This window comes from Desmodus rotundus, chromosome 3, assembly GCF_022682495.2.
Source record: "Desmodus rotundus isolate HL8 chromosome 3, HLdesRot8A.1, whole genome shotgun sequence".
NCBI lineage: Eukaryota > Metazoa > Chordata > Mammalia > Chiroptera > Phyllostomidae > Desmodus > Desmodus rotundus.
In genome coordinates this window covers 20,742,486-20,768,775 of record NC_071389.1, presented here as the reverse complement: position 1 = coordinate 20,768,775, position 26,290 = coordinate 20,742,486, and the positions used below count along the sequence as shown (strand labels likewise).

The following is a 26,290-nucleotide window of genomic DNA, read 5'->3' as shown; positions in this document are numbered from 1 at the left end:
AGGTATAGGTCCCAAATGGCTCCTTTTCACCCATAAGGAGAGGGGTGCCCCTGGCTTGGGGCAGTGTATCTTCTGCACTTCCCTGGGCCAGGTCACTCGAGGGCTGTCTTAGTCCCAGCTCCCACAGGAGCAGCACGATCTACGTTCTTCACATGGGTGTCTGCTGGAGTGGAAGGCCCAGAGCCCCTTCAGCTCAGAGGTCCCCTTCCTGCCATTCCCATTGGGGAGACAAGACACTCGTGGGCCCGGAACACCTGGAACACCCGAGGTAGAACCCAGGCTCTCACCCGTTGCAGACACCTTTGGTCAGTGCTGCTCAGTATCCAGAATGGCCCTGGGAATGGCTTTGGATCACTCAGCACTTTCTGAGCATTTTTGGATGTTGGAATAGCAAATTATTAGAATGGGTAACTTCCTTGAAGAGGTAACACCAAAGCCGCACATGGAAGGGAAAGGGTGTTCCAAGCCCAGGCAGCTCACGCAAAGGCAGATGCACAAAGTTGGGAGTGCAGACCAGCTGCAGGGGAGTGGGTGGAACAAGTGTGTGCGGCCAACAGTGGCTTCTGTTGACTGTGCCTCTGTGAACTGGGCCTTGTGCTGGAAAACACGCCTTGGTGGGGAATGAGATGCCGTTGTGCCTGCCTGCACAGAGCTTAAAATCTCCCTGCGTCTATCCATCTATCCCAGGGGAAAGGAAGAAGGGGGCAGCTTGGCCTCCTGCTCCTTGCCTTCTCTAGGATTTTCCTTAAGACAGTGTTTCCACTTGTTTAAAAACAGGTTTTAGGCCAAGGCCTCAACCCATTGAATCAGAGAGTCTAAGGGCCGAGGTGGTAGCCCTAGAAGATCGAGCCCACAGAAAGAGCCAATACCCACGTCTTGATAAGGCCTTTCCAGAAAGCCTGTTAAAATGTAACTAATACCTGGAAGGGGAGGAGAAACAAACTACTTTATTGCAGTTCACAGATACTGTACTTTTTACAAGTTAAAGCTTTGTAGCAACCTTGCCTCCAGCAAGCATTTTTTCAAGAGCATTCGCTCACTTGCCGTTTCTGTGTCTAGTCCTGGGGCAGGTACCATGAAAGCTGTTGATATGACAACAAAGGATTTAGAATATGACAAACTGAGTTGAAAGTTTTTCAGTGCGTTTCAAATCCTACCCAACAGCCTTACGTGCTGGAGAGAAATTGTGAAGGGAAGGGAAGAGTCGATCGATGGGGCAGACTTCATTGTCTTAATTAAGAAGCCACCACAGGCACCCTGGCCTTCAGTAGTCCCCACCCTGATCAGTCGGCAGTCCCTGCACCCGCAAAAAGATCACAACTCGCTGGAGGCTCAGATGACAGCATTTTTAGCAATATTTTCAAACTAAAGTATTACGTTGTTTTAGACAATGCTATTGCACACTCACTAGGCTACAGTACAGTGTAAACATGACTCTTCTATGCACTGGGAAACCAAAAACTGCACGTGACTCGCTTTCGTGAGACATTTGCTTTACTGCAGTGGTCTGTCCCCAAACCCGCCACCAATCCTGCCGTATCTCCCAAGTGTGCCTGCAGCTGATGACCCAGAGGGTGGCTCCAGGACTGGAAGGTCTGGCTGGTTGTTCCAAGAGACAGGGAATGGCCAGCGGGATGGGGGCCCACATAGGCCCCTGGGCTGAAGGTGAAGGGGGAGAGCATAAGGAACCTTGAGGGGCCTAGTGCAGAGGTGCCCAGGGTGCACTCTGGACCTCGGGTTTTCCCTTCCTGCGAGACGAGGAGACCCAGGCCCCACCTGAGGTGGTATTTATGTGGATGGTGGAGAGGGAGGGAACCAAGACTCCTAAAGGAGGACATGGTGCATTTGAGGAACTGGCTTAAACGGGTAAATACTGGCACTACTCCCTTACTTCAGGGGAAAGGCCCCAACCTATCGGAAGTTTGAAGGGTGCATCCGTAAATATGTATTTGCTCCTGTTTACACATCACACAGAGTTTTTCGTACCTTTTTTTGGTCATGATCCAGAGTTTAACAAAATGGTTCCAACCCTCATGTACATACTTCAATATATATAATTGAAACAAACTTTCACAAAACAATGCCTACCTTTACATACAATATATTTTGATATTTTCAATTCTCTTCCTGTTCTTACTTTCGAAATCTTGGTCACGATCCATGAAACTGATTGCATTGCCTTCGGACAGACCACAAACTACATTTAAGAAACCCTGCCCGGCGCCAACTTTCCAGACCAATCCCGTGCCACTCTCTCGTGCGGCTCTGACTCTTGACTGGGTGACTACACCCCATTTTCCTGAGGGGGGTAAAGGACTCCCCAGGGTGAACTGTCTAAGATCGCAGGTGGGAAGCCGGCGCCCTGGGGCCCTGTCCGGAGCTCCGTGCAGAGCAAGGTTTCCCTGGGTGGCCCGACCTGCAGGTCTTGCCCTGGCCAGACCAGAAGGAAAGAGGAGTCAGTGCAGAATAGCTCTGAAACTCTGCCAATCAGAGCTGGCCTTACTCAGGTCCACTCTCTCCCAGGTGATTGGCCCCAAGGGGGTTCCCAGCCCCCGCCCCACCCTGGGGCCAGCTTTCTCCAGCAGGTGCCGCTCCTAAGCAAGTCCCACTAAAGGCAGTTCATCCCTGCTGGCTCCCGTGGGTGTGGTTCCAGATGGCCCGTGACTGCTTTGTCCCGGTCACCAGGAACTGGTTATTTGTTTCCTGGCTCTGAGCTGAGTTCTTAGAAGGCTTTCCCACCAGCTCCTCGACATGGCCCTCAAAGACGGACTCAGGTGAGTGGAGGCACTGCCAGTGTGGTGGGGAAGCTGGGGTGGGGTCACCAAGGCGGTCCTGGGAGAAGGTAACTCCAAGAAGCAACAGTGCTGAAGGGTAGGGATGGCGGGGGAAGATCTGGGAGACCTTGTAGCCTGTGGGGTGCTGGGTAAATCATCTTGTTCCTTTAACTCTGAGCCCCTTGATGAGCCAGAGAACGAAGACCTCGGGGCTGCACCCCCCACCATAACTGAGAAGTCTCTACATTCCCTTGGGAGTGACTGTCCAGGATTGGAAGTTTGTTCCCATTTAAGAACTAATGACTGACCTTTAATCCCTTCTTGAAAGGAAGGAGGGAACAGGGCATGGGGTGGGCTTCCGGGGAGTGGAGGGAACAGGGCAAGAGGGGTGCAGGGGAGTCCTTTGGAAAATACCTGAGAAAAGAACATGAAGGGACAGGTCAGGCAGGGGCCTTATGGATTACGGCTCCCAGGCCAGGGCATGGAAAGGGTGGCAGGAGTTGGCTGGTGCCCACTGCAGGCCTGGGTCTCAAAGACCTCCCGGACCTGACAGTTTGAACCCCCTGTGGCCAGCTCTGCCTGGTTGCCCTGGTTGAGGCCCAGTGCCCAAGATAAGCATCGGCTTGTCCTACCCTGGTTGGCAGGGTCCCAACGGTGGTGAGAGCAGAGAGAAGTCCGCTCCACTCTTTTCCTGCCTGGAAGCACAGACGGACTTCCCTCCCAAGTAGTCGTGCTCTGGGAGCAAGCCGGAGAGGCCCTGGTGCGGCCAGCCCTCCAGGAGCCCAGCATGGAGCTGGAGAGTGAGGAGACAGAGAGGTTTTTGCAGGAAAGACACTGACTTGCAGGGAACATGCGGAGCCTTGGGAGGAGCCAAGCCTGTGGGGGAATAATAACAGGACCCTTGGAAGAGGAGCCTCATGGCTGAGCTGAGGCCAGGTCATCAGGAGCCCCAAATGCCATGCTCTGGCTTGCGAGTTGGATCTAAGTTCAACCGTCAGCTCCAACACTTACTACCATATTTTGCTGTGTATCATGCACACTGTTTTGCCCAAATTTTTGAAGGAAAAGTAAGGATGCACATTATGCATGGGTATAATGATTACATATCATGGGCATAATAATCCCATATATAATTCACACAAAAAGTGGGTGCGCATTACGCAGCGGAATACAGTAGCTGTGTGACACCCCCCCCACCCCGGAGCAACTGAGTAACCTCTCCGAGCCACAGTTCCCTCCTTCATAAGGTAGAGGTAACAGCAGCATCTTCTTCAAGGGGTCGTGGTCAGGCTTCCATGAGACAGGGACATAAAACTCTCGGCAAAGAAAGTGGAATTTTAAGTGCAAAGGAGAAATTATCAGTTGAGGAAAGAGAATGAAGATGGAACCCACTGATTACCTCATTACTTTACTGAACAAATAATTATTAATGCCGCCAACCATGAGGCAGGCTGCAGATTTGGCACCAAGAATGCAAAGTCTAATAAACAGAAAACACGTGGCCTAGCGGGGCAGCCAGCTACAGTCCGGTCTGGCATGTGGTAGAGTAGAGGTCTGCGCGGAGGGGCTCCGGGGAGAGCAGGTGTTGGCCGGGAAGGTCAAGGAAGGAGTCCAAAGGGGGAAGCTGGGTATTGGGGAATGACTGGGAGCTTGGTGGTGGCTGATGGGAAAAGAGCAATCTGGGCAAAGATGTGGAGGTGAGAGGCCACAAAATCAAAGCAAGTCCAGGACGCTTCACAGGATGCAAACCAGGAGGACAGTTGCAGGATCCATCTGGATGAGAAATGATGAGGCAGGAAGAGCTCAGTGGGGTGTTAAGGAGGGAGCTTAGGGCTCTATGGGGGAGGCAAATGCAATGGAGCTTGGTGATTGAATGGCCATAGGTGAGGGAGAACAGGTCCCACTTGAGTAAAGGGACCATAATGGAGAATGCAGGAGGAGAGATCAGGGGAAATGCAAAATGCAGTTTGAGAAGCCCTGAGTTTGAGGTGTCTGCGGGACACCCACAGCATTCCCGGACACACAATGCCCGAGTCCAGTGCTCGGCAAGGAGCTGCGCCGGACTTTACAAAGACTTCGGATGGGGGAGAGAAGCCAAGGGGTGAGAAAGGGCACGCAGAGAACCCTAGCTGAATTCCAAATGACAAGAAGGGCAAGCCATGCAAAGGTGAGCAAGGCGGCTGGGGCTGGAGCACAGTGGGGAGCATGAGAGATGGCAGGAGCCAGACGCAGAGAGCTTCGCAGACCAGGCCCCAGGTTTTGTTCTAAGAGCAGTAAGAAGTCACTGGAGAATGGATTGTTGGGGGGAAGAGCAGAAGCAGGGAGGGTGGAAGGGGTGCTACGAGGGGTATCCAGACAGTGGCCTGGAGCGCAACGAGAGGAGGTGAGGGCACGCAGATGGGCTGGCGGTGTCTGTGGGTGAGTCCACAGGGCTCACTGGTGGAACCGCACATGGAGCATAAGAGGCGGGAGGAATCAAGGCTCCAGGCCTCCAGTTTGAGAAATGGGCACATCACCACAATGGCCCTTCCCAGGATGGAGGAGACCTGAGTGGGGAGCAGGTTTCTGAGGAAAATCGAGAGTCCCTCTCTGACTAAGTTTGAGATGCTTGTGAGATATCCAAGTGGAGAGATTGGGGGCACCAAGCGCCCCCAGGTGTCCTCTGTCGCTGTACCATTGAGGCCCATATCAGTCCATCAGAGGCCCTGGGCCATGATTAGGCCCCCACCCCTTCCCGGAGGGAAGTCTGACAGAGGGTGTGGTACCTCACAAAAGATGTTTGGTCACTTTTGCACACTCGTTTTCCTTTTCATGGACCTCCCTTCCCCCCTCTCCTACCTTCTTTGCCTGTATCCCTTCTAATTCCTCAGGTCCTCGCTTAAAGGTCACCTCCTCCAGGAAGCTTCCCTGACTTCCCACCTGCCAGGGCACAGGCACCAATTTGCCCTCGTAGCATCTCGTATTTATATCTGTCACAGCATTCATTGTGCAGTATTCCATTCACCTGTCTGCTGCTGACAACTGACCCGTTCCCTCTCCTCATGGCCACCCACCTTCCTCTCGCCACTCCCTGAAGACAGGCCCGTGTCTGACTCCCCTCTGAAATCTGAACCAAGCACAGCACTGGATTCTGAGCTTGTACCCAATAAATGTGGTTGAGTGCATGAGTGAACAGAAATCAGTGAATGCCTGGGTGCATAAACTTCTTCCACACTGAAGATGCTCTCCTCTGCACAGGTTCCCAGAAGCTGAAGTCATTAGATTAAAGGGGATGGAGACTGAGCACTTCGATTCCCATAGCTGGGTAGCTTTCCAAAGAACAGCGGCAGCACTCTGCACCCCACGGGCTGGCGTGACGGTGCCTGTCTCACCGCACTCCTGCGGTGTGGCCAGTTCCATTCCTTGTTAAATGTGCTCCTTTTTTAGGCAAAGCATGCCCCCTTGTTCTAATCGGTCTGTCTTTGATTTCAAAGGAGGGTGGATATTTTTCCATGTGTGCATTTCTTCTTTGAGGATTTGCCTGGTCGTATGACATGGAAAATGTTGAGGCAGGTTGGCATTTTATGAGAGGTTCTGGGGGGCTGTTTGGGGGATGAGTGGAAGCACGGAATGGTCCTAGTGAAGGATGAAGAGGCAGAGTCCCCATGGGGGCCGGATGGACAGGAGGGGCAGGGAGGGAATAATAATATTATTATCATTAACTCTCTGTTCAGGGATAACAATAGTTTACTGGGCTATTTCTGTATGTGTGGCCTTGTACGAATCACTTAGCATGTAATAACTCAATAACCACAACAGCCCTCTGAGGTAGGTGTTCTTGTTACCTGCATTTTACAGATGAAGAGACGGAAGGGCAGAGGTTCAAAACCTTGCCAGTTCCCAGACAGCTAATAAGTGGGGGAACTGGGATTCGAACCCAAGGGCCTGGCCCCAGTGTCCATGCTTCTCACCATAAAGGCCCAGCCTCTCCAGAGACAGGGATGCACAGCAGGGATGGGGAGAGCTGGATGAGACCCCCAGAAGGAACTTATTAAGATTCTCAACTTTGGGGGCTCTTCCTGGATACCAACCAACCATCCACCAATCCCAGAGTCCACCTCCTCTGAGCCAGGAATGGGGCTGCTGAGCTCTGCTGGAGGAACCCGGCCCGGTGACCAGAGCTGTGACAGACAGACACGTGGTCCTTGACCACAGCTGCCCTCCATGAAGCCCAGCAACTCATCCTTAGGTCCCAGACAGCTGTCACTTTCCAGCCACCAAGCCACAGATTGCCCTGCCGCCCCTCCCAGGCTCTCCCCCATCCAAGTCAGCCCCAGCCCCTTCCCCGTGTAAGCACTCCACAACTGGTGTTACCAACCCCGAGCCTGGCTAGGGCCGTGAGCTCAGCACTGCTGGGAAAAGCAAAGGATATGCACCTAAATGCTCATCAGAAGGGATCTATCTGGTCAGGTAAACTACGCTATTGCCAATCACTGGAAAAAAGGGTGAGGATGCGCTTTAAGTGCTGAGATGGAATAACCTCAAAGACATAACAGTCAGTGGAAAATGCAACGTGCAAAATGGCATGTCTACTGTGCTACCATCGGGGAGGGGGAAGGGGGAGATGAAGACCATTCCAGGGCAAGAAGAGAAAAAGAAAGGGGGAGAGGGGGGTGGGGGAGAGCATCTGCTACCGTGTTTGCCACACTGCCTGTCGGTGCACAGACTGGGAGGGCACAAAGGAAACTAGTGACACCCGCTGCCTCCACGCAGAAGGGCTAGGTGTCTGGGAACAGGAAAGACCCTGCCTGCACGTACCCTTGTGTCTGAATGACTGCACCATGTGAAGATAATACGTTCGATTGCAAAAAAAATAAAATGAAACATTAAATTGCACAAATAATTTCTCATATGTGCGTCTAGATAGCTGTGTGTATATAAATACAAACATGGGTATAAAGAGTATGTTGCTGATGCCCCTCCCCATCCCCCAGGGCCTGGAAGAGAATCTTCTGGCGGCTGATCCTACTTGCAGTTGGCTTCTCAGGGCTGATCCTGTATGGGCTCCCTGCAGTCAGGTACAGCCCCTCCCCCAGCACTCCAGGTGGGGCCCACGGGGGCAGGATTAAAGAGGACCTTTCCAAGTGCCTCCCTGAGGGATGGAGGCTGGTGGCTCTCCCAGCCCGCACATGTGTCCCGTGGGCTCTTCCTCCTTATAAGGAGCAGAGCAACAGGGCTCCTGAGCAGGCTGGCATGCCCCTCACTACTGCCCCTGCCCAACAGGTATCTGGAAACCTTCATCCCCATGGGCACCTGCCCGTTGTCCAGAATGTCCCTGCTGAGGGACAACTTCTCGGGTCTCCTGCGTCTCTGGTAAGGAGATACTGTCCCTCCCACTCCAAGATGGCCCATATTCCCTACAGTATGTGCTCCAGAGTCCCTGCCCTCCTCACAGCCCCCACCCTGCCAGAGCCAGGTGGTCCACCCAGCGGCCCGGCAGGTCACACATCTCTCCACCCTGTGGGTTAGTTCTGGGCTAGGGACGGGGCATGCCCCACCTGGGGGTCCCTAGGGCCCAGCATGGGAAGATGGCAGTGAGCATCGCCAGATGGGTGGACGGATGGACCTATCTCTCATCCCTGCCCTGGCCAGGGCCCGGCCGGAAGTCCTGACCTGTACCTCCTGGGGGGCCCCCATTATTTGGGATGGCACTTTCGATCCAGATGTGGCCCAGCAAGAGGCTATACAGCAGAACCTCACCATTGGGCTGACTGTCTTTGCTGTAGGCAGGTAAGGCCTGGGGAGGGGAGCAGTGCTGTCCCAGCAGGGCTTGGGAGGGCGTACATGTGGTACGGGTGGTGTGGCACCATGTTCCCTGTGCCAAAGGATCCCTAGGTGATGCAGAAGGCAAAGACAGCACCCTGGTCCCAGGGAGAGGGCAGGACCACCCTTCTCCTTCCTGTCCTTCCTGGAGACCAACATTGAGGAGCCCCCCACCCCACCCCACCCCATCCCACCCAGCACAGGCAGCCCGGGGCTCAGAACCATGTCCTAGAGAAACCCTGCCCAGGGGCTGGTGGTCCATCTGGAAGCATCGGGTCTGTGGTGAAAGACACCATCAGGAAATGATGGCGTCTTTCAGGTGACGATGGTGAGAGAGGGGAATTGGGTGAAGAGAGGAAAGGGCCCGCCTGCAGTAAGTGCCCACTGGAGGGCAGCGGCTAGATGCGGGCACAAAGTGAGGGGAGCGGGGAGGCTTGCCAACAAGCCTGATGGCGGAAAACGGGCTAGGAGCTGAGGGTTTCTGCAAGGCAGTGAATCCGAGCTGGGCAGGAAGAGAAGACAGGAGGCGACGCTGAGAAAGGGATCCAGACCTGACCGCTCAGTGGTGTAGGACTGCTGGAGAGGCCATCACTGGAGGTGGGCTGGAAGGGTGGGGTGCTCACAGAGTGGGCAGACTGATGGTGACCAGGCCAAGGGAGCAGACATGGGGGCAGGTGACTGAGGCAGGTGGAAGACAGAATCACTGTAGAAGAGGAGGCCAACTGAGGACTGAGGGGGCCCAGATATGGAGAAGGAGCCGGAGAGGTAGATGGAGAAGAAATCCCAGGGGCACTGTCATCCCCACTGGGGATAGCAGGGGTGTCTGAGCCAGATGTCCACTCTCCAGATGCAAAGGGGACTCCTGGCTGAGAGTGGCAATCAGATCCTGTGACCCTAAGTACGGTTCACAGAGGCAGAGTTCAGGGCAATTAAAGGAAAAGTTTGTAATAATGAAACAGACTGCTTTAGGAATTCAGAGTTTTGCCTCCAGTAAGAGATATCGAAATTGTGGGGAAGGAATTCTGTCATCAGATACCCCAGAGTTCCTTCAACTCCTACCCCCACTCTCTAGAAGGAGAGAAAGCCAGGAGGGCCCCTGAGGGGGCAGGGGGGCAAACAGGACCACGGGCTGACCCATGGGCCAGGTGGGCAGAACTGCTGGCCTCTCCCAGAGCCTTGGTGCCCCCACTTCTGTTCTTGATACTAAGTTGGGTATTCTGCACCAGCCCTAGGGGTCATCCAGAAATTCCAGGGCCTTGAGATCCTGAATTCTGAGATTTTGTGAGTCTAACACCCTGGGATGCTGAGGCTCCAAGGTCTCTGATTCCAATCCCTCACACATCTGCCAGGAACAGAGTAAGTACAGGTGAAGGTTCCAGCTCCAATGCCAGTCTGAGTTCAGATCAAAGCTCTGTGACTCACCAGTCATGTGTATGCTTGCAGCAGCTCCCCAGTTACTACAGCTCTTCATTGCTGTTTCCTCACCTGAAAAACAGAGATAATAATAAACGGTGAGGGTTAAATGCAACAACGCACACTGACTTAGAACACTGTCTGCCACGTGATACATGCTCGGAGATACTCGGCATTATCACTCTTCTTTCAGAACCCTGGGATCCCAAAGTCTGTTAATACAAAGTTTCTAACAGTATGAACTTTCTTGTTATCTATGTAAAGAATTACCACAAACTCAGGGACTTAAAGTAACAATGTATCAGCATCGTAGCTCGTGATTTTGCAGACCAGCAATTCCAACAGGGCTCCACAGAAGTGCTCCTCACTGCTCCCCAGTGTCTGGGTCTCCACGGGGATAGCCCACTGCTAGAGACTGGCGGGGCACCTCTCCCGAAACAGCCTCTCTGCACGGCTAGATTGGGCTTCCTCACATCGCAGCTACATCCAAATTCTGGGACTTACATAAGCAAAGGCCCAGAGCTCTAAAGAGACAGAGGCTAACGCTGCCAGCCCTTCCAAGGCCAGCACAGCACCACTTCCTTGGGAGAGCTGGAGTTCAAGGGAGGGAAGACAGGGCCCCTGAGGGCAGGGGTGGCAAACAATTTGCAATCACCTTCAATCCGCTTGCATGATTCTGGGATTGTAGTTTTCAAGAGCTCCAGGGACTGGAGGTGGCAGGGTTAGGAGAACCGAGGCCTGAATGAGGAGGAGCAGGAAGTCCGAGTCGGGGAGGGGAGACGAGGAGGAGCCGAGGGGCTGAGGGGGTTGGTCCTGCCCCCTAGGCCCCGCGGCCAGGGTGACTCCCGGGCCCGCCCCGCAGGTACCTGGAGAAGTACCTGGCGCGCTTCCTGGAGACGGCCGAGCGGCACTTCATGGTGGGCCAGCGCGTGGTCTACTACGTGTTCACCGAGCGCCCGGCCGCCGTGCCTCGCCTGCGGCTGGGCCCGGGCCGCCGGCTGCGCGTGGAGCGCGTGTCCCGCGGGCGGCGCTGGCAGGACGTGTCGATGGAGCGCATGCGCACGCTGCACGCGGCGCTGGGCGGCCGGCTGGGCGGCGAGGTGGACTTCGTGTTCTGCATGGACGTGGACCAGTACTTCAGCGGCGCCTTCGGGCCCGAGGCGCTGGCCGACTCGGTGGCGCAGCTGCACGCCTGGCACTACCACTGGCCGCGGCCCGTGCTGCCCTACGAGCGCGACGCGCGCTCGGCCGCCGCACTGGCGTCGGGCGAGGGCGACTTCTACTACCACGGCGCCCTGTTCGGGGGCACCGTGGCGGCGGTGCGCGGGATGACGGCGCACTGCGCGCGGGCCCAGGAGCTGGACCGCAGGCGCGGCCTCGAGGCGCGCTGGCACGACGAGAGCCACCTCAACAAGTACTTCTGGCTGTACAAGCCCGCCAAGGTGCTGTCGCCTGAGTTCTGCTGGAGCCTGGAAATAGGCCGGCGCGCCGAGATCCGCCGCCCGCGCCTGCTCTGGGCGCCCAAGGAGTACGCTCTGGTGCGCGACTAGGAGCCGGGGCCAAGCCTCGCCCCACCTGCGGGACGGACACCTTGGGCCCTGGGAGGATGTGGAGTGGGCAGAACAGCAAGGAGAGACCCTGAAGCCATCGGGGATCCTTCTGGAAGCAGCAGGGCACTTTGGAGGACGAGGAGAGACGGGACGAAAACAGCTCTGCCACGTCCTGCATGTGGGAGGAGGCCGCCCTGGCCTTTGAGAGTTCTGTGCTGGTCGCAGCCTCTGAACAAGGTAGTGGTTAGGCCTGCGCATGTGTTTCTTTCGTGATTGCAAGATGCCCTTCAGCAAAAACCATCAGGACACTGAAGAGAATAAAGGTTCATTACTTCCAGGACCCAGAAATTACACATCACACCTGGGGCAAGGTGTGGAGACAGAGGGTGGGCCTGGGGCTCCGCTTTTATTGGGATCCAAGGCAGGGTTCTAGGGTTTTGTGGACTCTTTTGGTGAATTCAAAATATGAGAGCAGAAATGTAATGCTCAGGAAGAGAAAAAACAGGTGGCCAAAGGTGGCTGGTTACTGTAATCAACCAAGATTTCCAAAACAAATGAGCCTCAGTGGGGGTCGGGGGTGGCAATGTATTTATTGGAGATAACGCTCTTTGAAGTGAATTCCTGGGCAATCAAAGCTTAAACCAGGTACTACAAAAGGGAAAAAACTCTCTGGCAGGTAGCTTCTCACTTGTAAGATCTCCTTTCCCTCATTTTCATCGGGGACTGAGGCATATAGACCATTCACCTCTGACCTCACTGACTTCAGGGGATGCCTCCTGAGGGGATGTTTTAGTAACTACACCCTCCCCGCTTTTCATGAGCAGACTGAGGCACAAAAGGGAACATAATGCCTGAAGCCACAGAATCTACAGGAGTCTGTGAGGTGAGCCGCTCAGACCAAACAGAACTGCCTGGGGGCATGGGCCACAGAGGGAGAAACCCCAGTGGCCTCCAGCTCCTTGGCTTTGACTTTCACCTCCCCCGCCCTCCAGCATAGCTTGTACATACTCAAGTAATATTATTGTGAATGAGAAAGGGGCTGTGCAATAAGCAGCGGGCACACGGCAGGCCTGACAAGCTCAGGAACCACAGAAATTCCTAACTGGGCAGTCCATGGTGGGTAGTCACATCCCAGGCCTGTAGGTTCCTTAGCAAAGGTCATTCTTTACCTCCAGTGAGCCCTGTCCGCTATTCTTATGTATCTAGGGTAACATACCTTTGAGATGTCGGCACTTTTCGTTTCTATTCCCCTCGAAGGCACAGCCACCACCAGCCCTCTGCTATCTTGTTGCCCGCATACCATCTCCCTGTGCATGTTCGTTACTGACTACCCTGTACCCACCCATGTAAAATTCTGTGTTTCCCCATTTTGCTTTTTATCCAGTTGTAGAAATTTCCCCACCTTGCTTTCTCCCACCCCCCTAATCTTCCACCAATGGATTGCATGCACCCTCCTTACATTTTCCCCCTTTGATTCTAAATGCGTACAAAGAACCAAAAAACTGCCTTTCTTCAGAGTATTTTCTCAACCCTCTGAGATTTTGCTTCCAGGCATGTCCTAAAGAGGTGGCTCAAATAAATCCTTATATGACTTTTCTATAGGCCGGGAGTTCTTCTGTTGGCATTATAATAAAATAATTATTCCAAACATGTCCTTGTGGCCCTTTTCCCTGGAGAGTCAAAGTCCACAAAAATGGCATTTCTTTGTGCTGGGGTTCATAGGTCTGTTTAGCCACAGTATCTAGGAGAGAGCTTTTCTTATCCATGGCTCCTGGCCAGACTCCTCATCCTCAACAGGGGAAAATGCAGGCTCCCAATAGGAGCATGAAGTCATCAGGTCCTCCAGGAAAGGTGGTCCCAGAGCCAAGGAGACAGGAAAGGTAACTAACTGCTGGGAGCCCCCAAGCCCCTGTCTGACAGTTGGGAACACTGAGATGGGGGAGGGGAGTCTCACGCCAGGTCTCCTGAGCCCTTTATGTACTGTTCTCACAGACTTGAGTTTTTCCGGCCTCCACTCTTCCCAGGTAGGAGAGCAGTGCTGGCTGTAAACCAATCCTGATGATGTTTACAATCTAGTCACTTTTACAAGCAAGTTCCAACAATGTGAAATAAAATCTGCCTCCCCTCTCAACATCACTGCAAGTTTCCCTAGTGCCTCCTACCTAAACTAGAGAAGCAGAACCCAGAAGGCCTTTTGACCGCTGGGTGAGAGATGAGAACAAGCCAAATGTGCCCGAGAACAGGTTACTGCTTGATGACTGATCTGGCACATCTCTTCCTCTGGGACCATGCCCCCACCTTACCCTAGGACGTCCACTAAGGGTCACACACATGACCCTGGGGCACCAGAGACCTGAGCACGCACAGGTAAGGCCTGGATGGGAATCAGCTGCCCTTCTAACTGCGTGTGCCTATGGGCAGATTCCCTACCGTTGTGGGTCTGTTTCCTCACACTGTGAAGTGGGGGTGCCAGGCGCCCCGCCTGCAGGGGTTGTGGTGCTCCAGGAAACAACTTTTCTTCTCCCTCTCCCAGCCTGCCCCTTCTCCAACAGGTTCATGGAGTCCAAAGAATTCACCAAAGAAGAGCCATTTTATGTTTTAAAGCAAAAATGATGGCATGATCAGGGATTTCTAAGGCCCCAGGCTCAGGCGGCCCCATGCTGCAGATGAAGACCTCCCTCAGGAGGGGGAGAGGGCAAGGAAGCTACAGGGAGGAACAGGGGACAACTTCTTGGGAACAGCTCGCTCCTTCTGCCGAGGCCTAGGGTGTGGTTGGGGACAGTAGAGGGGACAGGGCTGAAGCGGGAATAACAAAGGACTAAAGTTCCTTCTGCAGCTACTTCTCTGGCCATCAACACATATGCTGTGCCCTCGGGGACAAGGGGAGCTCCTGAGAGCTTCCAGGAGAGCATGTGACAGACTCTCAATTGCCCTGGGAGTGTCACTGCTACCTGTGAAGTCTTCACCTGTCCCCGCTGCCGCACCCTGCTGGGCCGGCTCAGATGCTGCCCCCAGAAATTCCCATCTTCAGCTGCCGGTTCATTGGTCAGAAGAGACATGGATCCACCAGGGCTACTTCAAATAATAACAATCACAACTGCATTTATTGAATACTTACTAAGTTCGCGGCACAGTTCTAAGCATTAGACATGTATTGATTCATTGAATCCTCACATCCTCCCTATAAACTGGTTACTATTACATCCCTCATTTTAAGTATGAGAAAATCAGCACAGAGGGATTAAGTACCTGCCCAAGGTTATACCACTAGCAACTAAATTCACTGATGTGAGAACAAGGAGGAAATTAAACCTGGCCAGAAGGTAGAGACTGAAAGCTGGGAGCTGAGGTGCCACTGGCTCTTGGTGTCCCCTGGCCATCACTGTTGCGTTCTGCCTGCTGTGCCCTCCTGCCTACATCTGGCCCCACACAGCCACCCAACCCCTAGTCCACAGGGTTTGCCCACGCAGGTGCCCACCGTCTCCTAACTTGTTCTTAATTCATGGAATGGAGCATCTGATCCAAGAGTCAGCCAGTGGTGTGCTGGTAAATGTTTAGCAACTGGCTCTGGGAGGAAAAAGCAAGCCCCAGTCTGGGGGGATTTACTCCAGCACGCAAATCCCACCGTGGCTGATTTACGACTCTCACGAAACGCAGAGTTTAGAGGAGGTGTGCACAGCCCACTCCCCGGGCCAGGACAGCCAGCACAGCAGACCTTTAAACGATGTTTCAGTCCATGTCGTCTCCATGTAATGCTGATGAGAATGCACAATGAACTAAACTCATTTTTCTATCAGTTGGTCTATAATAAAGTTGGTTTTGTTATATGTTGTTTCACGTAAAGTCACGGAACCTATCACGATGTTAAGTGAGGACTTAACTGTCCACACCACTGGCATCACTGAGACCGCTGGTCTAGGAATCAAGTTGCTGAGTCAGGTGGCCACCCCTGGCCCATCAGCTGTGCCTGGGGTAGAGTCATGTGGCAAGATGGCCAGGGCCCACCCCTTCACCACAGAGCAGGCTGTGGGAGGTCAATTTCAGAGAGAAAGGTGAGAGTACTTCAAACATGTTCTTGGCTGCTCATCCATGGCCCCTTCCGACGAAAACATTCTGGTTTCCTCCTGGGGAGACGGTCTTCAGATGCGTGTTTCACCCTCGGCTCCAGGTGCAGAGCACGGGTGCTAGGCCTAGGCTGATCAAGGACAGGCATTCTGGTCACAGTGACAGCTTCAGGGATGGTACCTAACCCCGTGCAAACCAGGAAGACCCAATTGGGCTTCTGCTGGGACTTCTGGGAGAGACAGAGGCTTGACTGCTGGGAACCTGGGGGCTGTGAGGCTGGAGCTGCCGATTCCACAGAAGCCTGACAGTAAAGCTGACTGGGGACAAAGCCAAGTGGAAACACACGTCATTGAGCCCTGAAGCTGACCTGATCCCGCAATGTCATCAGGCCAATAAATCCTCATTTGCATTGGACTTTTTACACCTTGTGGCCACGTTGTCTCTCACACACAAGAACTTCCAGGACTGGGAGGAGTGAGTTCCCGATGGTGAGCCCATACTGACTCATGGCTGAGTCACTTCTAACTCTTCCATAATGCCTAGCACAAGGCCAGCCTTGATGAACTTCGAGCGAATTAATTCCTGCATCTCTCTCCTAAGCAATCAAAACATTAACCTCTGTGGGGCAAACACATGCAAAGGGGATTCCTGGTCCCTCAATCACAGGAATACCTTCGAAAATCAGGGCACCATGATGTTCCCCCAAACAGGGGCAGGGCAATGGGATGCAGCTGCCCTTCTGGGACAGGGGGCAGTGATCCCCACTGGTGGATCCCACATGTCTAAAAAGGCTTCCAAATCAGGCAAACCTGGGTTAAATTTATGTCCCTTAACTGCAGCATAATCTTCAGCAAAATACCTCTCTTGGTTTGCTGCCCACTTCTAAGGGGGCTATGAGAGCACCAGGCACTCAGCTCAGCAGCTGGAGTGAGACCAGCCCACAGTGAGCTGCCATTTGCCCCCCTGAGTCTGGGGGCGGGGGAGGGGAGAGGAGCAGTGGAAAGGCGCCCCCCAGCCCCACCCTCGCACAGAGCACGCCACACACCACCGCCACCCGGGTGCAGGTACAGTTTATTCTTCACAACAGAGAAATACAAAGAGCAGAGGGTTCGGAATTCCTTTGCGTCTTGCCCCCTTTAGTGTTTCCCCCCACATTCTGATTTTTTTTACTCCCCAACCCTTTTCTTAAATATAATGCAAACTTCTTTCCTGAAGCGTTGAGGGGCGCCTGCACTCACCTCCCTGCCACCAAGATGCAGACTGAGAAGCCAACAGACTGTTTTCTCTTTTTTAATAAGGTAACTAGTTCTAAACACGGTGGCCTGGAGGTCCCGTAGAAAAAGCAAAGGGTGTTAACAGTGTGTGTAACAGCGTATTTACAGGGTAGTAACATGCGGACAAAAGCTACAATACTGAGTATCAGACGACGCAAGTCAAACAAAGGGCTGGGGGTGGGGGCAGAGAACCCCATGGGAAAAGAAACCCCAGGAAACGTTAAACTGGTAAATCAATGGTGAGTTAAGGCTTAAAAAGTGTATAAAAATAACACAGTTAATATTCAAAACGGAACTCCAGATACAGAATATATAGATGAGTTTCTGTCTAGTTTTCTTTTTTTTTTTTTTTCCCGGGGGATGGAGGGGGCTTCTCCGGGCTCTGTACATAGTTCCTATATACACGGACACGCATGGCTTTCAGATTGGGGTGTGTCTGTGGGGGCTGAGGGCAGGGGCTGCTCCTGGGGACCCTCCTGTCTGAGGATCCCTTCCCTGCCCAGGGGCCTAGCTCCTGGGCTGGGGTTCCCCCTCCATGGCAGGGAAGACAAATAACCCCTCCCTGGGAAGTGCCCCATCTGGAGGAAATTATGGAGGGGGTCCTAGTCCCAGACCCACTCCCTCCCCATCCCCCGGCCCACAGTCTGGGACGGCAGGAGAGGTAGCCAATAGGTTTCCTGGCCAGCACCGAGGTAGACTGGGGTGGTCTGAAGGGCAGCGGAAGGGCCAGGTCTTACCCAGCCCGCCCCCACCCCATTTCCCTGGGCTAGCGCCCAGCCCAGCCCAATGCTGCACCCTTTGGTCCTTCGGATATCCCGGCGACCCCTCTCTCATTTCGCCTCCTGAAGCCTGGGTAGCTGCTGCCTCCCTCTGGTCAGTGTTGCCCAGGGTGCAGCAGCTCAGGGCTCGAGCTGGGCACCCAGGGCGAGTGGCTCACTCTAGCTGCCTCCTGCCCCTCCCACTAGGGGCCCCCTTTGCAGTCCAGAAACCCAGGCCCGAGCCTTCCCTCCAGACCTAAGGCCATGGCAAGAGGAGTTCCCACGCTGCCCTCTGGTTCTCTGTGTCCATCTGTCCGACTCTTTTCATTTCTCGGTCGTAGCAGCACCAACTTCTTGGCCAATAAATATCTTTTTTGTTATTTCCAAAACAAACTTAAAAAAAAAATAAAACAGTGAAGCAAGTGAAGGGTGGGGGAGAAAAAGAAAACCCAACAGAGAGGTTCAAAGTGCTCTGAGATTGTCTTTGGATGCCACCAAACAGTCCAGAATCTTGCAGTTGGCCTGGCCACCCCCGGAGCTAGACCGGCAGGGCTTCTGCGGCCCAGGCTTTCTGGAAGGTCAGGAAGGTCATGAGAGAGCTCGCTGTTCCTGGAGGGCCCTGGAGGGGGGCGGGGCCTGATGCTGCCTGGGTCTGTGTCTGCCAGTGGGCAGGGCCTGGTGCTGCCTGGGTCTGTGTCTGCCAGTGGGCAGGGCGGCGCCTGGGTCGGCTCAGATGAGGGAAATTCGCACCGGGATGCCGGGGGACTCCGTCCTCTGGGGCGAGTGATGGCTCACCAGGTGCTCCACCACCGTGTGTTTGGACATGTGCTTCATCAGGTAGGTCTCCTGTGGGCGGGGGTGAGATTCAGAACATAAAACCAACAGCTGGCAAGGGAGGCAGAAGAGGTTGCAGTTCCCCCAAGTGGCCACTGAAGGGCTCCTTGGCAGGTGGGCCAGCTAGTGGTGAGCAGCCCCAGCCGTGCGGGACAGATGAGCATCTGCATGGGTTCTAGGGATGCTGCATGGCAGGCGTGGGGGCTGGCTCACCGACCAGGGTCCTAGCTCATGGCATGTTGGCTGTCAGGCCAGCAGGCATCAGGCTCACCCCTCAGCTGTGCCCACCTGGAACACCCTAGGGCCAGCTGCCGTTTACTGGCTGGCCGGTGCTCCCAGTGAAGGTGGAGTGGCAGGCCTGGGTTTGAGCCTAGTTCTGGACAAGTCATCTCACCCCTCCAAGCCTCAGTTTCCTCCTCTGCAAGCAGGAATGGGGCAGAAACAATCTCTAAGTGTTGCTAGGGTGATGTGGATAAAGCTCTTAGTATGCAGTAAGAGATGAGGAACCCCAGCCTCTGCACCCCCACACTCTATCCTCCCTGGGGGAGAAGTGGGGCCTGATCTGATTGGTGACTTGGGAAGCATAAACTGGGCATGCTCAGCTTGTTCCTTTTAGTGCCCCCCACAGGCTCTGCTAAATCTGACCTGAGGCACCCAAGAGTGGGTGGGCAAGGTGACCCAAGGCTCACCTGCAGGCCCACAGGCCCTCACACTAGGCTGCAGGGTGGTGCTCTGGTTCCCACCTGCCACTCCTTGGCCTCATGCCTCAATCTGCTCAGAATCCAGCAGAGGAAGCCCTCAAATGTGGTGGCCACATGCTATCAAACAACATCAGAGGGAAGCAATCAGCAAAATCCACACTACGGAACTGTTCTTTATGAGTAAATTGCACAGAAAAAAAAAAGGCGGGGTGGGGGGTGCCCATAGATTAAAAGATACAATGACCCAGCGCAACGCAGAAATCTTATTTAGATCTTGACTAACTAATAAAATTGTAAGTAAATAAAGCTATGGCATTCATGGGACAAACGAAATGTGAATGCCGACTGGGATGTATGGTGAGATTAAGGACTTCGAGTGAATTATTTTATGCTATTATAAAAGTATCGTGGATGTGTTTTAAAGAGGACTTACATTTAGAGACACTATGTGAAAATTTTCAGGTGCAGCAATATGATGCTGGTTTTACTTCAGAAAACAGAAACAGGGATGAAGCAGGATTGGTTGATGGTTTGGGGCTGATGGGAATGTGAGGGTTCACTCTCTGAAATGTTCTTTTACATATTACACTGGCTTAAAAACCACTGCACTAAAATTTTTTTTTTTAAGGTAACTCTTCGTGCTCTATCAAGTCCATTCAGGCCCAGGTCAGGGTGGGGCCTCAGGCCAGCGAGTGCTGACCCACTTTGCCCCCCGAGTTCAGACAGATCCCCTCTGAGAACCACAGCTGTGAGCGACACGGCCCCTCCTCGAAGCATGGGGGTGTAGGGGGTGGTCAAGAGCTTGGGGCTGGGCCTGACTGAAGGTCAGACGACTGGGGCTCCTAGGTTTCTGGGGCCCCCACTTAGATCCTTAGGGCCCTGGTCTCTGCAGGTTCTGTCCTTGCAGTCTCTCAACTCTCCTCTGCCTTTTGAACTCCAGCAAAGGATGAACGCCACGTACTCAGCACTCAGCAAGCTGCAGCCCTGGCTGGCCGCCGACATGTGCTCTGCTGGGAACCGTGCCAGCAATCCTTGCACCCCCCCCCCCCAGCCACAGTGATCACTCAAAAATACCCTCCCAGACAGTCCCCTCCCAATGGCTTCCCACCCCCCTCACAGGCCCCACAGCCCCCATGAGACCTAACTTTTTTCAGTTCCTGGAAGACACGGAGTTTGTTCTATCTCAGGGTTTGCACTTGCTGTTCCCCTGCTTGAAAATGTTTCTCCCCTCCTCCTCTTCCTCACCTGGCCCACTGTCCTTCAAGGCTTCGTCTAAATGTCACTTCCTCAGACAGCCTACCGGGACCCATCTCTCTTTCCCAGCTCCATTGTGTCCTCCCTGCTGCTGTCTTCCAAAACCCATTTTCCTTCATAGCAGCGGCTCACCATCAGGGGTGACTTTGCTCCCCGACCCGCAGACATCTGTCAAAGTCTGGAAGCATCTTGGTTGTCACAACTTGGGGAGGGGGCTGCCAGTGGGCAGAGATCAAAAATGGTGCTATAATGCACAGGACAGCCCCCCCAGGAAACTGGCACCTGCCCAAATGCCAACAAGAGCGAGGTTGGGAAACCCTGCTTGGAGCAATTACCACAGTTTGCCATCACATACTTATTTGCGTGGTTACTTGTTTAATATGCCTCTAACCTCCCTGGGGGTGAAGAATCTGTCTGTCTGGTTCATCCTGGTTCCCAAGTGCTGGCACGAGCGTTCAGTAAACACTGAGTGGATAAACATGTCAGCCAAGGTGGCCTAGGCACCAACTCTGCCCGCCAACAGTCCTGCGAGTTAAGAACTGTCACCTCCTCCGCTGACAGATGAGGAAACAGAGGCTCAGTGATCTCTATCTGTTACCCAGAGTATTTGATTAGCCAGAAGCACACACACGAGTGATGCACCTGGACCTCCTCTCCTGAGTTCTGAAAGGCCCTTGTTTAGAGAATTCAAACCCAGGGACAGGGGGCTGGATGCAATGACCTTTCTAGCACTGGACAGACCTTTCCTGAGACCTGAGGGTGGCTCTGGGCAAAGTCACTGTGCCACCTGGTGGCCAAGAGTGGGGCTGCAGCTTCCCCAGAGGAGGAAGGCCTTTCTCCCTCCCCGACTCTGGAAAGCAGGATACCAAGCCCTCCTCCACTGCCTGGAGCATTCCAGGGCCTGGAGGGGACCATGCCTCGGAACCCTAAAGGCTGCGGCAGGCTCAGAGCTTGGCCTGGGGCAGCCTGAAAGAGAACTGGGAAGCAGCAACCCTGGCTCCACCACTCACTGTGATCTGAAGGAGTCACTTCCCCTCTCTGGGCCTGTTTTCTTGTCTGGAAAATGGAGTCAGTACAGATCTGGGGGGGAGGCGGCGGAGGAAGCTGAGGCCCAGGGAGAGAGAGGCCGCCCAGATGCCCAGGCACTCACCGAGGTGTAGGCCCGCCCGCACATGCTGCAGCAGTAGGCCTTGGCGTGTTTGATGGCGTGGGCTGACAGGTGGATCTGCAGGGAGGCGGAGTCCGAGTAGGCGCGGTAGCAGTTGGGACACTTGTAGGGCTTGTCCTTGTTGTGCTGACGCTGGTGAGACTGTAGGTGCATAGGACAGAGTCAGGAGCCAGCAGGCTGCCCCCAGCCCTACCCCCTTCCTATGCTCCCGTTTTGGGAAGGCAGCTGTTGCACATGGTGGGCGGGAGGCAGGGGGCCACTCACCTGGAGGTTGGAGAGCTGAGTGAAAGCCTTTTCACAGCCAGGATGCGGGCACTTGTAGGGTCTGTCGCCTGTGTGGATTCTGCAATGGGCAGCCCAATGAGATGAGGTCCCTGACAGACACCCCTAGGCCAGCTCCAGCCCCCAAGCCCTGGCTGGTTTGCACCACACCTCTAGGCCCCAAGCCTCCCAGGCTCCACTGCATACACTCTCCCCAGGTGAGCCCCAAGAGAGAACTGGAGCCTCCAAAGGCCACCCCTCTCCTTTCTCTCGCCTCCCACTGCCTGTCTGTGACTAAAGCCTCCCTGCTCCCCAAGGTCCCTGCTGGCCCGACCTTCGACCAGCACCCACTCAGAGACCTGGCCCAGACCTCCAGCTAACCACAGAGAGCTTGCTTTGACTGCAGCCTGCCCTCTTCTTACAAACCCACCCGCAGACCACCCACTGAAACGGGCAGAGACTCAGCTTTGCCAGGACTGTCCCTGCCCAGCAGCCTCTTTCCCCCAGAAAAAGGAGACGTCTCCCTCTGACTGGCCCCCAATTTCTATTTCCTGATCCCTCCCCATGTCAGGCACATGTCCATATGGCTATGTGATCACCCCAGCTACTGAGAATGCAGGACAGGGTGGCCCTAAAGCTCGGCCCCTCTGTGTCCTTCCTCTCCCCCCCATTCCTGGGTTCTCATCCTGGCTCCCCTATTTACTAGCTGGGTGACCTTGGGCAGATCACTGAGTCTCAGTTTCCTTACCTGATATAAAATACAGCCCCTCCCTTACTGGGCCTTGTGAAGATGGATGGGAGAAGACATATGGGGGCTTAGCCAGGTATCTGCCACAAGTGAGCACTCCATAAACACGCGTACTATTATTACCCATTCGTTTAACATCAGGTACTCGAGTGGCAGGCGCCATGCTAACGTACTTGGAATGTCTCAGTGAACAAAACAGACAAACCCATTGCCTTATAGAGAAATCAGCACAACGTAAGTCACATGTGGGAAGAAAGAAGCACAGTGAGAACAAGGTGAGGGGACCATGAATGCCAGGGAGGGAAGGGGTGTGGTTTTATATACGGTAGCCAGGGTGGGCCTCATCGAGAAGGTGACTTTGGGCGGTGACTTGAAGGCTGATGGCTGTGTTTTCAGTTCAAGTTCAGCCAGGTGAGCAGGGAGGTGGATGGGATGAGGTGCGTCTGTCCGTGGGGATCAAGAGCTCGGCACACACGGACAAGAGGCCCTCCCTGCTCTCCACACTCGAGCCTTCTCATAACACCCTGGATTTGTCTTGAATCACCCATTCCAGCAAAACCTCTGTGCCAGCTGGGCAGGGAGTGAGATGCTGGCTGGGCCTGAACCTCGTTTGCCTACTTTGCAGATGAGCATTAAGTGGAGGGAGAGTCCAGCGCAGGTTGCCGGCTGTTGGCTCCTTCCCCTAAGCCCGGGCCCACCTTGCTGCCTGGGTTTGCTCTGCTCATCAATGCCCATCAAACAAACTGAGGCCCCCCTGGCCAGGCCCCGTGCTGGATGGGCTTGAATAAGGGACCTTCTCTGCTGTCAATCAGCCCATGACACAGACTGCCCACTACCAACACCAGTGGAGTTCAAACTCCTTAGTCACTCAAGGCCCTTTGCCGTGAGGTCTGGCCTCAGCCCCGTGCTCCTGTGCACCCTACGTCCTGGTCAGAGAACTCCTTCTCACCTGGCATCCACGTCTCATTCATGCCTCTGCTGGCCACCCCTGTGCCCTGGCTGCATCCTCAGCAGGGGAGGCTGCCCCTCCGGTCCTCTCAATTAGACTGGGACCTGAAGGGCAGCAACAGCCCAGTGTCGGGTGCAAGGCCAAGCTGAGCTGGGCTGGCCCGGTTCTGCCCGCACATTTCTGGGTGTCACATGTTTGGGGACATTGACCCAGGCTACTGCACTCTGTCTCTACGATGGAAGGACCTTAAGGGTCATCTGGACTGACTCCCCTGATGCCAGAGTCCCTGCCATTTCACCCCGCCCTCCCTCTGCTCCAGGGCTGTGGGAGTCCTTCAGCTAGTGGTCCGGTGGCAGAGGGAACCAAGGGACAGGGGCTGACTTTGCTTTAAACCCCACAATACCTGCCCCAGAGTCCTCGCCTCTCCCTTGCCCCAAGGCTTCAGCCCCACAGGCTTCTCTTGCACTCCAACCTCCAGTGCTTTACCCAGACTGTTCCCTCTTCCAGGAACACTGTCCCCTCAGCTAATACCTGGCTAACACCAACACTCCTGTTCTCAGTATAAAAGCACTTTATTTGGGGCAGCCTTCCCCGACCCCACCAACTAGCCTGGCCCCATAGCCCACCCCTCTGGGCTGTCACCTTCCGGTCACCAATTTCTTGGTTGCCTCCTGAGAGCAAGAGTCCCCTTTACCACCCCCACTCCAGGGCCTGGCAGAGGCTCAGCAGAGAGCATTCAACAGATGCGGTCTGTCCAGAAAGTATCCAGCCATGCGCTGTGAAAAAGAGAGACATTTATTGAAGAAGATATGAGATACAAGAAACACTGTACATAGGACAATGACACCTCAGTCCCTTCCAAGTGGGCACCTACGGATCTCTCAGTTCTCCCAGCATCTCTTCCACTATTCAAAACACTCTGCAAAATCCTTTGTTGGAATTGCTACCAGCTGCCTTGTTGTATTTTCCTGAATCTCATCGATGGTCTGAAATCTCTTCCCTTTCAAAGGTGATTTTAGTTTTGGGAAAAGCTAGAAGTCGCAGGGTGCCAAATCTGGGCTGTATTGCACTGTAGGGGGGCTGAGTCACCTGGGTGATTTGATGTTTCACCAAAAAACTCTGCACGAGACGTAATGCGTGAGCGGGCACATTGTCCTCACGAAGCTGCCAGTCACCAGCTGCCCGTGGCTGCGGCCGTTTTTGTCCTACCGCACCTCTCAGCTGTTGAAGAATGCTGACGTAGTGCTCCTTACTCATTGTTTGGCCTGGAGGGGCGTACTCGTGATGGACACCACCTTCCCAAACAAGAAACACAGTGCACACGGTCTTGATCTTGCTGCAACTTTGCCGCCCCTTCTTTGGTGTAGAGAACCAGGCGATGTCCATTGGGACGACTTGGCCTTGGTTTCTGGATTCATCTCTGGTTATGACCTTCTGGAGGAAATCTGGTTCACTGGTAGCTGTTTGAATCAAGTCATTAGCAACTGCAGCACGATGTTCCTTCTGCTCTGGTAGCAGAAGCTGCAGAACGAATTTTGCCACAACACATTTCACACCAAGATCCTGTGTTAAAATCTCGTACATGGTAGTCTTTGGAATCCCCACATCAGCCCCTAGTTCTTACACTGTAGGTCACTGATCTTTGTTGATTGCAGCCCACACACGTTCAACATTCTCAGGTGTTCTGCTTGTCGCAGGCCTTCCAGAACGTGGGTCACTTTCAACAATTCTTGAGCATCTTTGAAGCATTTGTGCCACACTTTTATTTGCGTTGTATTCATTGCATTGTCCCCGAAAGCCTCTGGGTCATTGAATAGTTTCCATGGAGGAATATTCAAGCTTAGCACAAAATTTGATGCAGATTCGTTGCTCTACTCACTCAGTCATTTTGAATGTGACGGTCACACAGTACACATGCTCACTCCACGGTGTCTACCGCCCCCACTAACTGGTACAGTGAAGTCATCATTGTTCACACATGCGCATTCCAGTCCATGCTCCTTGGCTGCCAGGTTGCATCAATGTCGTGCAAACTGTTCTCATTATAGTAACAATGGCTGGACTTCTTCTGGACAGACCTCATATAGTCATTGACTGAATGAAGGGAAAGGAGTGTTTTCTCTGAAGTCAGTCACTGACAACAGTAATATGCTCACTGTATTCAACACCCATTCCTCGGGTATACTGCACAAGTGTTTGTTGACCAACCAATTGATGGTCCTCTGGGGACCCAACCAAGAACCTCTTGACCAGGAGAGTCCCCGTCTGGCCTTCTCCCCAAGTGCTCCAGCTGCCCAGCCTCCTGCCTGGATCCCCAGCCTCTCCCTCTCCCCTCTGACTGCCGCAAAGCAGTGGCACAGGGATCTGGCCTTGTCATGTCCCTCCCTGCCATCCTCCACTCTCTCCTCTTTCCAGGACAGGGTCCAAACCCCTTGCCCCAGCATTCAAGGCCTCAGTTTCTAAAGCCTCCCCCTCTGCCCCTGCTCTCCCCAGAGGGGCATCTTACCAACCTCCCCAGCAAGTGCAGATACATTCCCCAGCAAGCCTCTGAGCCTTTGCTCATGCTATTAGCCCTGCCAGGAACACCCTTCCCCTCTCTCGCTAGGGAGGGTGGCTATGGGCCCTTCAATACCTGACCCAGCTGATCCTCCCCAACCTCCACCACGTACGTCCCTCTCACAGAAGCTTCCACATCCACCAGCCCCTCAGGTTGTGGTGGACGTTCCTCTGGGACAGAGC

At 54.1% G+C, this 26,290-nt stretch overlaps 2 protein-coding genes across 5 annotated transcripts in view; one reads left to right on the top strand and one right to left on the bottom strand.

Annotated features, from left to right (window-relative positions):
• The first annotated feature begins 2,364 nt into the window (after window positions 1-2,364).
• On the top strand, window positions 2,365-13,187 carry A3GALT2 (alpha 1,3-galactosyltransferase 2). 2 transcript variants are annotated; one of them, XM_053921832.1, is made up of 5 exons: window positions 2,368-2,774; window positions 7,748-7,831; window positions 8,037-8,126; window positions 8,406-8,543; window positions 10,852-13,187. In XM_053921832.1, the coding sequence occupies exons 1-5, from the start codon at window positions 2,752-2,754 to the stop codon at window positions 11,537-11,539; spliced, it is 1,023 nt and encodes a 340-aa protein (XP_053777807.1). In that variant the 5' UTR covers window positions 2,368-2,751; the 3' UTR covers window positions 11,540-13,187. The 2 variants fall into 2 exon arrangements, with proteins under 2 accessions (XP_053777808.1, XP_053777807.1); XM_053921833.2 differs by lacking the exon at window positions 8,406-8,543 and having other exon boundaries at window positions 2,365-2,774.
• Window positions 13,188-16,656: 3,469 nt separating this feature from the next.
• Window positions 16,657-26,290, bottom strand: part of ZNF362 (zinc finger protein 362) — a 38,860-nt gene continuing 29,226 nt past the window's right edge. For 2 of the 3 annotated variants that reach the window (XM_053920630.2, XM_053920633.2), the window contains 3 exons: window positions 21,858-21,936; window positions 21,576-21,734; window positions 16,657-18,482 (listed from right to left, as the gene is read on the bottom strand). In XM_053920630.2, the coding sequence (XP_053776605.1) occupies window positions 18,366-18,482; window positions 21,576-21,734; window positions 21,858-21,936 (355 nt within the window). In that variant the 3' untranslated portion in view covers window positions 16,657-18,365. Of the gene's footprint in view, window positions 18,483-19,159; window positions 19,289-21,575; window positions 21,735-21,857; window positions 21,937-26,290 lie in introns of all 3 variants that reach the window. The other variant, XM_053920632.2, reaches the window with a different exon arrangement.

What these genes read in the sequence shown, in the direction of transcription:
- A3GALT2 (XM_053921832.1), top strand. Translation starts at nt 2,752, where the DNA reads ATGGCCCTCAAAGACGGACTCAG. An exon ending in TCGGGTCTCCTGCGTCTCTG is followed by an intron (nt 8,127 to 8,405) that starts GTAAGGAGATAC and finishes TGCCCTGGCCAG; the next exon opens with GGCCCGGCCGGAAGTCCTGA. An exon ending in ACTGTCTTTGCTGTAGGCAG is followed by an intron (nt 8,544 to 10,851) that starts GTAAGGCCTGGG and finishes CCCGCCCCGCAG; the next exon opens with GTACCTGGAGAAGTACCTGG.